Genomic DNA, 13,501 nt, shown 5'->3' with positions numbered 1-13,501 from the left:
TGATCTCATGGCCCTCCCCTCTTACTTAGCTAAGGACCTGAGACTTTGTGATGAATAGTCCTAGAGGGGAAGGTCCTCCAGGCTAATTTCCTCCCGTGGGGTCAGGTTGGGCTGCCTGCTTGGAACTCTTACCCTTAGCTGTAGGTTGCAGCTTTTTGTCCCTCTCCAGCTCTTCTTCCTGCAGGCGGCTCATGATTTCCTCCAGGGTCCTCTCAATCTCCACAAAGGATGGGCGCAGTTTGGGGTCCATCTGTAGGCATCCACACTAGCCATGAGCTTTACCCTCATTTTCCCACCCCAAAGGTAGAATTTCAGTGTATTGCTCTTTTTTTTTAAGATTCAGATGTTCAGCAAAGAGATCTCTACTGAGGCCACAGTTCATTAGGGTGATACCTAGAACTGTGGTCAGAAAGGTAACTGTTGTCTACTATACTTCCTTATCTCAGTCCTCAGTCTGCTTTACCCCTCCAAAAGCATCTCTTTTTTTTGGTCAGTCTTAGGGCTTGAACTCTGGGCCTGGGTGCTGTCCCTGAGCTCTGCAGCTTAAGGCCACCATTCTACTTGAGCCACAGTGCCACTTCCAGTTTTCTGGTGGTTAATTGGACACTTTCCTGACCTGGCTGGCTTTGAACCATGATCCTCAGATCTCAGACTCTTGAGTAGCTAGGATTACAGGCGTGAGCCACTGGAGCCCAGCAAACATGATTCTTTTTTTTTTTTTTTTTCCATACTGCTAATTTGGTTTTACCCTTTGGTCATAATAAGTAGTCTGGCTCATATCTGTATAAAATGAAGGCCATGGGCTGGGAAGGTACTCAGTGGTAGAGTGCTTGCCTTGCATGCATGAGGCCCTGGGTTGGATTCCTCAGCACCACATAAGCAGAAAAAGCCAGACGTGGCACTGTGGCTCAAGTGGTAGAGCGCTAGCCTTGAGCTGAAGAGCTGAGGGACAGTGCCCAGGCCCAGAGTTCAGGCGCCAGGACTGGCCAAAAAAAAAAAAAAATGAAGGCCAATAAGAAGAACCTTTTTTATGTGTCTTTGGACTGGCTAGAGCCACAGTTTAATAGCAAAACCAAACCACAGTGCTATCAAGGTAAGGGATGTTTGGTCTGCCCTGCAGGCTGAGGATTAGGAGCCAGTTTTCCCTTCTCTTGGTCCAAAGTCCTCAGCCTAGCTTTACCCTGAGGAGGAACTGTGGTTGGTGTTTAACACATCGAGAGAAAAATGAGGCTAATGAATTTGTAGCCTTTCCTCACAGTCATAATCAGGTAAAAAGAATACAACCAGCTCCTGAAACAAGGCCAGGGGATAAAGATACTCACATTACAGCAGTTGAAGGTGAGCTGCAGAAAGTCTGGGGGGCAGTCTCCCACCATGTGCTGGAAAGCGTCATAGTCCAGCCCAAAATTCTGTCATTTGGGGAAGGTATAGGGACATGGGTAGATGTCATCAGTCCCCATCCCCCCACCCCTACCACCCATCCTGGAGCTGCCTCTAAGAAGTAGCCATAGAATAAGTTCAGCCACTCTACCCCAAGAAGAAAATAGTTCCACAGCCTCAAACCAGCCCTAGCCCATGGCACTGGTCTGCATGCCTACTGCTCACCTCTGTGCGGGGAAGGTAGTCTGGATCAGCCTGGATGCGGGCGATGATCTCGCAGAGGATGATACCATAAGAGAACACGTCCGCCTGGTGGGTAGTTAGACCTCTGTTTCCCTCTCAATGGATTGAGGGGTGGAGTATTGCTCCCTCAGTTGCCCATGTCTGAGCCTTATTGCCCATATTTCATCCAAGTCAGAAAGGATGTTGATCCTCACCCTGGGCTCTTTCTGCTAACAGTGGATTCTAAGGAGTACCAAGCCTGAGATTCTCCACTTACCTTCTCATTGTAGGGCTCATCTCGAAGAACTTCAGGTGCCATCCAGAAGGGTGAGCCCACTACAGCCAACTTCTCACATCCCATGCTGTGGAATGAAAGTGGAAGGAAAGTGAGCTTGCCCAGTACAATGGGGTATTTTTTTTTTTTTTTATGAGTTGTGGGGCTTGAACTCTGGGCCTGGCGCTGTCCCTCAAGCTCTTCAGCTCAAAGTGAATGCTCTACCATTTGAGCCACAGTGCCACTTTCCTGGTGGTTAATTGGAGATAAGAGTCTCATAGACATTCCTTCCTGGGCTGGCTTTGAATCATGATCCTCAGATCTTAGCCTCCTGAGTTGCTAAGATTACAGGCATGAGCCACTGGCGCCCAGCACAATGGAATATTTTGATGGTTGGAAATTCTTTTCCCCCAAGGATGGATACCGATAGCCTAGGACTAGTTAAATTCAGGGAGTAAGGTGGAGCTGTCACTAAATCCTGGTCTTTGGGAAGGAAGCTGGATTTCCCATTAGGACTACTCACCCAATATCAGGGATCTTCTCAGCCAGGCCAAAGTCAGCTACTACTACCGAGTAACCATTCTCATCTCTCTTTATCAGGCAGTTCTGGGGTTTCCAAAGAAGAGAAGAGAAGGTGGCTCAGAAGTAGGGATCAGGCAGCCATAGTTAACTACCCATGCTTACATACACTAACCTTCAATACCCTCTGGGTCACACCAATGTTCCTAGCATAAGTCTATGATTTGGCTAGGAGTACAGCTCAGTGGTACAGTGTGTGTGTGGCATGTATAAGGTCTTATGTTCAAGCCCCAGCACACCACACACACACCATCTGATCTGGCTCTGTCTAATTAGGAGTACAGCTCAGTGGTACAGTGTATGCGTGGTATGTATAAGGCCTATGTTCAAGCCACACCAACACACACACACACACACCCATCTGATCTGGCTCTGTCTAACTGGCCCCTGTGCTTATGTAGCACAGCTTATCAAACTTAAACTTGTCACAGAAAGCCTTTGCTTTTGTTTATACCATTCCCTTCAATTTGGATTCATTGTTTCATATATTGTATCTCTCTCTCTTCTCTCCTTCCCCTCTCTCCCATTTTCACTTTTATTTTGTGCTGGGAATCAAATCCAGGACCCACACATACTTTTCTATGCCACTTCCATTCACAGTCTAGCAGGCAGGCTGTGAGCACCTGGGGAACAAGTTCCAGTTTAAGGCTTCCTCACAGTATCCAATTCATGGGAGAGGATGGGAACATGATTACTGGACAAATACGGCTGACTCCAGAAAAAGGATGAACCCCAATGACCTATAAATAAATCCGTGACCAGCTCTCCCCAAATATAGCTACATTCAAAATAGCTCTATACCACTGGCTCAGGAGGCACCTCACCCCACCCCCTCTGGAGGCAGCAGAGAGCAAGGAGCCTTGGCAAGCAAAAACATTTCTAAGGCCAGCAAGACCCTATCTGACCCAAGCCAGCTCTCCTCCTTCCTAGCCAGCCTTGGCATCTAGTTGCCAGGACATTACTAATGCCTTCTGCACATTCTACATCAGGTACACAGCAATCTTTTATTCTGGCCTTAATGTACATATACTTAATTCTCTGAGGCAGAAGGAGCCTATGATTTCATCACATCTACCCTGGGTCCCAAGTGGAGGTAAATTGGCTGATTTCCAAGAAGAACTGTCCTTGTGTTTGTCCTAGCTTTAGTTCTCCCATCAGTCATGCTGGATCAGGACCTCACCTCCCTGACTTTGTCTGAGAAGATGGGCCCAAGGCCAACCTGTGTATTAACCAAAGCCCTGGGTATAGGGCACTACCCTATGAGGAAGTGGCAGTTCAGATCTCTCCTTTCCCCCTCCCGTTTTGCCAACAACTCAGACTCCTGTCTCCAAGGTCCAGTGTAAAGTCCTGTTTACTATTTGCTTTATAGGCCTTGAAAACAATCCTGTTTCCTAAGTCAACTTGGGAGCAGCAGGTTAGGAACAGAACATGGCCACAGTGGGCAACCCCTGTCAAAGCTGTTCAGTTTCTGCTTTATGATGACATTCATGGAGGCCTACTGTCTACTTGCTGCAGACCACCCAGTTAGTAGAAAGGGATTTCTAGATAGCATCTTCATAAGTAGTTAAGAAATGGCTAAGGCAGGAATGATCAGGAGCAATGTGATCCCTATAATGGGAGAAGGGCAAGGCTGCCTCACTTAGTCTACCTGAAATGTGACCATTGTCTTGAGAGAGCTATAGAAAGGTCTTCCTTCCTTCCCTTCCTTCCTTCCTTCCTTTCTTCCGTCTTTCCCTCCCTCCTTCCTTTCCCTCCCTCCTTCCCTCCCTTTCTTCTTTCCTTCCTTCCTTCTTTCCCTCCCTCCATTCTTCCCTCCCTCCCTCTCTCCTTCCCTCCCTCCCTCCCTCTCTTCTTCCATCCCTCCCTCCCTTCCTTCCTTCCTCCCCTTCCCCCCCCTCCTTCTTTCTGGTCCTGGGCCTCAACTCTGGGCCTGGGCCCTGTCCCTCAGCTCTTCAGCTCAAGGCTAGCGCTCTACCACTTGAGCCACAGTGCCACTTCCAGCTTTTTCTGCTTATGTGGGGCTAAGGAATCAAACCCAGGGCCTCGTGCATGCAAGGCAAGCACTCTACCACTGAGCCACCTTCCCAGCCCAGAAAAGTTTTTCCATAGCTAATAGCTGGGCATTGATGCCAAAGGGGAAACTAGGAATGGAAAAAAAAAAAAACAAACAAAAGTTCAAAAATTAGGGCTCTACATCTGTGTTGATAAAAATGAGGAGCCTTGACAAACCCCTATCGGGGTTTTCCAAGAAATTCCTGAGCTTCCCTTTAAGGGATCTAGGTTAGTCAGACTTAACTGTTAACACTTGTTGCTTTGATTTCTTTTTCTCCCACTCAGTCCTTACTGGCTTCTGCTGGAAGTATTCTCATTGAAGATCCCAATGAACTCCAAACACTAAGCAGACAAAATAACTTCTTAGGGGCTGGGAAGGTGGCTCAGTGGTAGAGCACTTGCCTTGCATTCATGAGGTCCTGGGTTTGATTCCTCAGCACCACATAAGCAAAAAAAAAAAAAAAAAGCCAGAAGTGGCACTATGACTAAAGTGGTAGAGCACTTGCCTTGAGCTGAAGAGCTGAGGGACAGCGCCTAGGCCCAGAGTTCAGGGCCCACGACCAGACCAAAAAAATAAAATAAAGTAAGTTCTTAGGTGGCTAGATCTTCCTGCTTGTGACATGGTTAATGACCTCCTTCAGGGCTTTTACATACGATTCAGGATTTGTGTTAGTATTGAGTATGTAAGGAATAAGGTAGTCATGATCATATAGTTAAGAGACCTGCCTTAGAAGCTTAGAGGTTTAGAGGTTTTCTGATTCTTATCCCGTCTGCTAGAGTTTTGGATTTCCCTCACTATCTTTGGCTACTCTGTGGGCTTTAGTAAAGCCTCTTCTCATCCCACATGGCTTTTGGCTTGTTCAGTGGGATAGGTTTAAGGCTTTCTGCTGAAGACAAATCTATGGCAAGAGCAATGAAGACTTATAAAGGGGCTGGGAAGGTGGCTCAGTGGTAGAGTGCTTGCCTTGCATGCCTGAGGCCCTGGGTTTGATTCCTCAGCACCACATAAGCAAAAAGAGAAAAACCGGAAGTGGCGTTGTGGCGCAAGTGGTAGAGCACTAGCCTTGAGCTGAAGAGCTGAGGGACAGCGCCCAGGCCCAGAGTTCAGGCTCCACGATCGGACTCTCCCCCCCACCCCCCAAAAAAAAGAAGACTTATGAAATAGAGGCCAAGCACCATGAAAAAAGCAACATTGTTTGTGCAAGACCATTGCCAACTTTATTGAAATATAACTCACAGAAAATAATTCACCTCGGGTCTGGGAAGGTGGCTCAGTGATAGAGCGCTTGCCTTGCATGCATGAGGCCCTGGGTTCGATTCCTCAGCACCACATAAGCAAAAAGAAAAAAACTGGAAGTGGCGCTATGGCTCAAGTGGTAGAGTACTAGCCTTGAACTGAAGAGCTGAGGGACAGTGCCCAGGCCCAAGAGTTCAGGCCCCACGACCGGACCCAAAAAATAATAATAATTCAGCTCTAAAAAGTGATGGGGTATTTTTGAGCTAGAATCTTACAACTATGTAGGCAGAGACCTTAGCCTCTATCTCCAATGCTGGTTAATCCTAGGGCAAGCAATTATGACATTTTTCAGCCAACCTGACCCAGTACAGCCCCAGTACAGACTATATGGCTACAGAATATATGCTAGGCTTATAATATTAACCTCAAAGTTGGGTACCACTGGCACATGTCTGTAATCCTAGCTACTCAGGAGGCTGAGATCTGAGGACCTTGGGTCAAAGCCAACTTGGGCAGGAAAGCCTGTGAAAGTCTCCAATAAACTATCAAAGAGCCAGAAGTGGAGCCATGGCTAGAGTGGTAGGTGCCAGCTTTGTGTGAAGAAACTAAGGGACAGCCCCACTACTAGGCACAAAAACTGGGAGAGAGGGTACTTTGTGTAATCGCCTTTCTCTTTACCCCCCAAAATGAATTTCATAAGCCTTGATAGGATCAAGCAAGAAATTACATCTTCAGAAAAGTGAAAAGGTTCCTTTCAGAGGAAGATCAAGGGAGATCAAGGACTGAAATGTCCCCCCAAATGCCTCAGGACCTTTCTTTTTTCTTTTTTCTTTTGCCAGTCCTATGGCTTGAAATCAGGGCCTGGGCACTGCCCCTGAGCTTCTTTTTGCTCAAGGCTAGCACTTTACCACTTGAGCCACAGCGCCACTTCTGGCTTTTTCTGTTTAAGTGGTACTGAAGAATCGAACCCAGGACTTCGTGCATGCTAGGCATGCACTGAGCCACCTTCCCAGCCCCTGCCCTTAGAAACTTCTATAGGCCAAGTTTAGAAGATTATCAGTTTAGGATGACATGTTCCATCCCTTGGCCATATCTCTTGTGTGTATGAAGGACCTGCTCACATATCTCTCCAATTAGGCTAGAGCCCATGGAGGGTACATGTTGGACTCTAACCATTTCTTTGTGGCTAGTACTGTGTCATCTACTAACAGAGTATAAATGGTTTCTAAAAGCTTTGACAGTACTCATAAAGAACTCTAGGGAGCCCTACATCCCTCTAACATTCACATTTGTTTGTGAGATATTTTCCCTATGCAACCCTCCTTCTGCCTTAGCCTCCCAAGGGTTGTGATTACAGGCATGTAATCATATTTGTTCTTTGGGTGTGTGTGTGTGTGTGTGTGTGTGTGTGTGTGTGTGTGTGTGTGTGTGTGTGTGTGTGTGTGTGTGTGTGTGTGTGTGTGTGTGTGTGTGTGTGTGTGTGTGTGTGTGTGTGTGTGTGTGTGTGTGTGTGTGTGTGTGTGTCAGAGAGAGACAGAGAGAGACAGAGACAGACAGAGTGACAGACACACAGAGAGAGAGAGAGACAGAGAAAGACAGAGACAGAGAGGCGTGAACTCAGGGCCTACGTACTGTCCCTTAACTTTTTCATTCAAGTTTGGTACTCTACCACTTAAACCACAACTCCATTTCTGACTTTTTAGTAGTTAACTGGAGATAAGTGTCTCATAGACTTTCCTACCCAGGTTGGCCTTGAACTGGATCTTTAGAGATAATCTAGAAACCTCAGAGCCCTCTACTCTATCACTTTTACCTTATTTCTCTACTGGGGCATTTCATTCTTTTTTTGGGGGGGTCTGGTTGTGGGGCCTGAACTCTGGGCCTGGGCGCTGTCCCTCAGCTCTTCAGCTCAAGGCTAGCACTCTACCATTTGAGCCACAACACCACTTCCGGCTTTTTTCTTTTTGCTTATGTGGTGCTGAGGAATCAAACCCAGGGCCTCATGCATGCAGGGCAAGCACTCTACCACTGAGCCACCTTCCCAGCCCCGGGCATCTCATTCTTATGACTATTGCCCAACTTACATAAGTGTCCAGTTGGCAGCTCTGTGTAGATGCGAAAATACAACTCTTTTCCTAATCCCTAAACAATTAAGACAAAAACCTTATCTGGGATAATAAAAGGGTGAGAAGCACAGATTACATTCTTTCTAGTGTACTTCCCAGCCTGTCACTAGAGCTTCCAAAAGTAAGCTCTAAGAATCCTCAGTACCTCTTTTAATCCAGGGAAGCACAACTTACAAATACAGGGAGTTCTTTGTCCTATGCTTCCTAGTTTAAGCCCACTGACACTGGGAATACTCACTCCCTATAAAGAAAATCAAAGGATGGTTGTCTTTCCCTATAGTCTAGAAAGATTACTCTTTTTTTCATTTTGTTTTGTTTAGATAGGGTCTTGTTATTTTTACTATTTTTACAATATAACACAACAAACTCAGACAGAACCAAGTAGATAGTCTTTAACTAGTTCTAGGACACTAGCATGATAGGACAAAGTTTTCAGAGCACAGCAGGGGTATGATAAATCCTTAGGAGTGGGAAGCTTTCTTCCCAGAAAGCCTACCTAGCCTGGCCTACAGTGATCTCCCCTGCTTTGAAAATCTTCAGTTTATATATAGCTGAATACTCAGTTACAAAATGTGTGTACTTTAGTTCTATTTCTCAATACAACACTCTAAGTACCTATTAGAGGTACTTAGAATTTCCTTTCTAAAAAAAAAAAAAAATATATATATATATATATATATATATATATATATATATATATGAAGGTAGCTTAGTGGTAGAGTGCTTGACTAGCAGGTATTCATGAAGCCTGGGTTCAATTTCTCAATACTGCATAAACAGAAAAATCCAGAAATGGTGCTGTGGCTCAAGTGGTAGAGTGCTAGCCTTGAGCATAGAAGCTTAGGGACAGAGGCCAGGTCCTAAGTTCAAACCCTAGTACCAGCAAAAAGAAAAAAAAAAAGAGGGGCTGGGAAGTTGGCTCAGTGGTAGAGCACTTGCCTTGCATGCTCGAGGCCCTGGGTTTGATTCCTCAGCACCACATAAGAAAAAAAGCCGGAAGTGGTGCTGTGGCTCAAGTGGTAGAGCGCTAGCCTTGAGCTGAAGAGCTGAGGGACAGTGCCCAGGCCCAGAGTTCAGGCCCCACGACCGGACCCCCCCCCAAAAAAAAAAACAAGAAAAAAAAAGACATTTATATAGCTATGGGGGAAATACCTTTTTTTTTGGGGGGGGGGTCCAGTCGTGGGGCCTGAACTCTGGGCCTGGACACTATCCCTCAGCTCTTCAGCTCAAAGCTAGCGCTCTACCACTTGAGCCACAGCACCACTTCCGGCTTTTTTCTTTTTGCTTTTTTCTTTTTGCTTTTTGCTGAGGAATCGAACCCAGGGCCTCATGCATGCAAGGCAAGCGCTCTACCACTGAGCCACCTTCCCAGTCACTTGTCACAACCTCCCTTTAACTTTGAAGAAATGAAGCTATAATGAGTTGATCTGATCTGATTTGGGCTGGGTAACTGAAGTGACAGTATCAACTTACTTGACTGATATAATTTCACCGACCAGCCTAGAACACATGCACCTTCAGGAATAGTGCAGTTGAATACAAATGGTTCTGCCATACACAAGGGCCTTGCCATCACCTCCCCACAGCAATTTTTTGTAACTAGTTCATAAACCAAAGGTCAGGGCCCCTCAGGAACAGTACTGCTGTTTAGGATGCCAGAACCACACCGGCATGAGGTCACCAGGGACTTTAGACCTTACTGGTTTTGTTCCCTTTGGAAATTGCTTCTTACAACAGGCTTCCTTTCCCTTCATCTATGACAGAAGAGCTTTATGCATGTATATGCATATGCATATGTTTGTATATGTGTGCTCATATATATGCTGGGGTAGAGAAAAATGACAGTTACTCTTGGGTAAGTTCAAAATTCCTATATATCTCCCTAGGAGACTTTAATTTGGCTCCTGGGCAGAAGCCATATTAGATATGTTAGATGGCTTTATCTTTCTTCCATCAATAATCAGGCAATATATTTTTTTTTGGGGGGGGGCCCGGTCCTGGGGCCTGAACTCTGGGCCTGGGTGCTGTCCCTCAGCTCTTCAGCTCAAGGCTAGCGCTCTACCACTTGAGCCACAGCGCCACTTCCGGCTTTTTTTCTTTTTGCTTATGTGGTGCTGAGGAATCGAACCCAGGGCCTCAGGCATGCAAGGCCAGCGTTCTACCACTGAGCCACCTTCCCAGCCCCTCAGGCAATATTTTTTTTTTAATATTATTTTATTTTATTTGAGAACATACTGTACAGAGGGGCTACAATTACATGGGCAGGATAATGCATACATTTCTTACCAAGCATTGCAGCTTCCTCCTTTGTTTACCCTTCATCAGGCAATATTTTTTATAAGCCTTGTCATGATAATATCCTAGGCCTTTTGGCTCTATTGCCTCCTTTGTAGCACAGCCAACTTCCTCTGAAAACAACTCTATCCTGTTCACATAGCACTTTGGACAACAAGAATATAATACTACAGAGACAGAGACCAGTTAATGCCAAAGATTTGACAGGGTGGCAGAAACTCAATCACACAGATAGAAAATGACCCATGGAGTTTAAAACTTGCATTCAATTGACTACACTCAACTACTGCTCTTAGCTGAGAACTACTTCCTGGATACCATAGGAGAGAAAACTGATAGGCCTCTCAGCTCAAGAATCTCTTATTCCTCTTTATGTCATCTGCTTCTGTATCACACATTCAGAGACAGAAGTTAAGTGTTGCCTGCCTCAACTTGGAAAGGTACCTGCTCTGAAGAGATACTGGCTTTCTAAGGATTAGCTATAATGAATAGTGAGTATGTTCTCTGTGACTAAATGTTAAACCTGTAATAGAGATCTCCATATTTCTAAGCTCATTAACAATGTAGTTCTCTTACACAGCTTTCTTAGAGAAGAGGATCGTGTCTCTCAAAGCATTGCGAAAATAAGGTCTCCATACCTTTGATGTGAGGTCCCGATGGAAAATGCCTTTGAAGTGAAGGTATCTGAGGCCCACTGCTATGTCATAGGCCAATTTCACCCTCACAGTCCAGGACAAATGCAGGTTACTGTCTAGCAACTGTTCCAGGTTCCCAGAGTTGATATACTGCAAAACACAAAGAAGACCCGCCCACCGTTTATCAGAAATGTTTAGGTTTGGGGTGATACCATTAGAGAGTAAACATCTAGGGCTGGGAAGTTGGCTCAGTGGTAGAGCACTTGCCTTGCATGCCTGAGGCCCTGGGTTCGATTCCTCAGCATCACATAAGCAAAAAGAAAAAAGCCGGAAGTGGTGCTGTGGCTCAAGTGGTAGAGCCCTAGCCTTGAGCTGAAGAGCTGAGGGACAGCACTCAGGCCCCACGACCAGACCCAAAAAACATTAAAAAAAAAAAAAAAAAAGCTAGAAAATAGATGTTTTTTTTCCCTTAATTTACCATAGGCTTATTCCAAATCCAAGCATTTGGTAGTTCTGTACATAAGGATGCCTGCTTTTGAATGGAACATAACCTATTAAGGGACCGAGATAATGTAAGTAGCAAGCAGGAAAATACAATAATGAATAGATATGACAGCAGTTTATAACACTGAGGATAAAGTTACTTCATCTGGGCATAGAAGAGGAAATAAAGGAGTTGTAAAGGATGACCTAGGGCAGCAAAAAAGGAAGACCATCCACACAGAGGGAACAGTACATGCTGTCACAGGCTAAATCCATGGTGCATTCAGGAAACTAATTTACTTGGTATGGCCAGAACACACTGACAAGGGAATCAGGAAGTAAGGATGATATATTTTGCTATTCTATATGGACTTTATCTTTGCTCTAGGGAACAAAAGAAGCATTTTAAGCAAGGGAGCAACCTGGTCACATTTACTTTTCAAAGAAAAGATTGCTTTGGCAATGTATGATAGGTGGATTAGTATGTAGAATACAAAGAAGGGGAATTAGGTTATTGGAACATTGCATTGATCTCAGTGTGAGAGAGGCATTTGAGTTATAGCAATAGTGGAGACAAACAAGGGAAGATTCAAAATGCATTTAGATGACAGAATAAAAAACAAACCAACAACAACAACAAAAAAAACTAACCAGGATGGGGCTGGGAATGTGGCTTAGTGGTAGAGTGTTTGCCTAGCATTGCATGAAGGCCTGGGTTAGATTCCTCAGTGCCACATAAACAGAAGGCGGAAGTAGCACTGCGGCTCAAAGTAGAGCACTAGCCTTGAGCAAAAGCAGCTTAGGGACAATGCCCAGGCCCTGAGTTCAAGCCCCAGGACTGGACAAAAAACAAACACCAAAAAACAAGGATGATCAAATAAATCAGGTATAAGGACACTGCAAAGCTCTAGGAAAACCCCTAAGCTATTGGTCCCTAGATGTCATTATTAAATATCCAGAACATATGGAGAGGAATATTTAGAAAAAATGACAATGTTAAAGGTAAAGTTAATTGGGCACCAGTTACTCCCTTACGTGTGATCTCAGAAGGCTGAGATCTGAAGATTGTGGTTCAAAGCCAGCCCAAGCAGACAGATTCAAATTATTTTTTTTTTTGGTCAGGCTTGAACTCTGGGCCTGGGTGCTGAACCTGAGCTCTTCAGCTCAAGGCTAACTCTCTACCACTTGAGAAAGCACTGCTTTCAGTTTTCTGAGTGGTTTATTAGAGATGAGAGTCTCAAGGGCCCGGCTCCAGTGACTCACACCTGTAATCCTAGCTACTCAGAAGACTACAATCTGAGGATCACAGTTCAAAGCCAGAACAGGCAGGAAAGTCCATGACATTCATCTCCAATAACCACTCAGAAAACCAGAAGTGGCACTGTGGCCCAAGTGGTACAGCATAGCCTTGAGAGAAAAAGCCAAGTGGGAGCAAAAAGCCCTCAAGCCCTTGTACTAGCTGACACAACACATACACATGAAGTCAGCTGGAATAAATGAAATCAAGTATAAAGTTTAGAAACAAAATCTTAAACAAGATACTAATATGAGAAAGCAAAACATTAAATTGAGGCAGTCACTGATGTCAAGTACTGTGGGAAATAAGAATCCCTAAGTGGTCAATTTTAAAGGGAAAGGCAGAGAAAGAAGAAATAAAGAAATCATCATAGAAGCCAACAGGAATTTTTTTGCCACTCCTTGAGCTTTCTGGGCACTGTCCCTGACGTTCTTTTGCTCCAGGCTAGTACTCTACCACTTGAGCCACAGCGCCATGTCCAGCTTTTTCTGTGTATATGGCACTGAGGAATCAAACCCTAGGCTTCATGCATACTAGGCAAGCACTCTACCACTAAGCCACATTCCTAGCCACAAGTGCCCACAGCATCTGAGTTACAACCTCATGCAGAACAGAAACTCATTTACTTAAACCACTTAAGTGTATCTCTCTTCTTCTTCTTCTTCTTCTCCTCCTTCCTTCCTTCCTTCCTTCCTTCCTTCCTTCCTTCCTTCCCTCCCTCCCTCCGTCCCTCCTTCCCTCCTCCTCCTCCCCCTCCCCCTCCCCCCTCCTCCTCCCCCTCCCCCTCTCCCCTCCCCCTCCCCCTCCTCCTCCTCCTCCTCCTCCTCCTCCTCCTCCTCTTCTTCTTTTGGTGGAGGGGGTTGGTTGTGGGCCTTGAACTCTGGGCTTGGGTGCTGTCCCTCAGCTCTTCAGCTAAAAGTG

General features: G+C 45.4%; 1 protein-coding gene across 4 annotated transcripts in view; it reads right to left on the bottom strand.

Annotated features, from left to right (window-relative positions):
* LOC138823620 (dual specificity testis-specific protein kinase 2) overlaps positions 1-13,501 on the bottom strand; it is a 117,517-nt gene that overhangs the window by 1,828 nt on the left and 102,188 nt on the right. For 3 of the 4 annotated variants that reach the window (XM_070017027.1, XM_070017029.1, XM_070017028.1), the window contains exons 5-10: positions 10,804-10,950; positions 2,400-2,482; positions 1,880-1,964; positions 1,606-1,689; positions 1,323-1,409; positions 133-250 (exon numbers count right to left, since the gene is read on the bottom strand). In XM_070017027.1, the coding sequence (XP_069873128.1) occupies positions 133-250; positions 1,323-1,409; positions 1,606-1,689; positions 1,880-1,964; positions 2,400-2,482; positions 10,804-10,950 (604 nt within the window). The remainder of the gene's footprint in view (positions 1-132; positions 251-1,322; positions 1,410-1,605; positions 1,690-1,879; positions 1,965-2,399; positions 2,483-10,803; positions 10,951-13,501) is intronic. The other variant, XM_070017030.1, reaches the window with a different exon arrangement.

The sequence above is a fragment of the Dipodomys merriami genome, unplaced genomic scaffold (assembly GCF_024711535.1).
Source record: "Dipodomys merriami isolate MVZ:Mamm:240054 unplaced genomic scaffold, mDipMer1.0.p SCAF_121, whole genome shotgun sequence".
Lineage (NCBI taxonomy): Eukaryota > Metazoa > Chordata > Mammalia > Rodentia > Heteromyidae > Dipodomys > Dipodomys merriami.
Note: the sequence above shows the minus strand (reverse complement) of the source record. Positions and strands in the feature narration are given on the sequence as shown.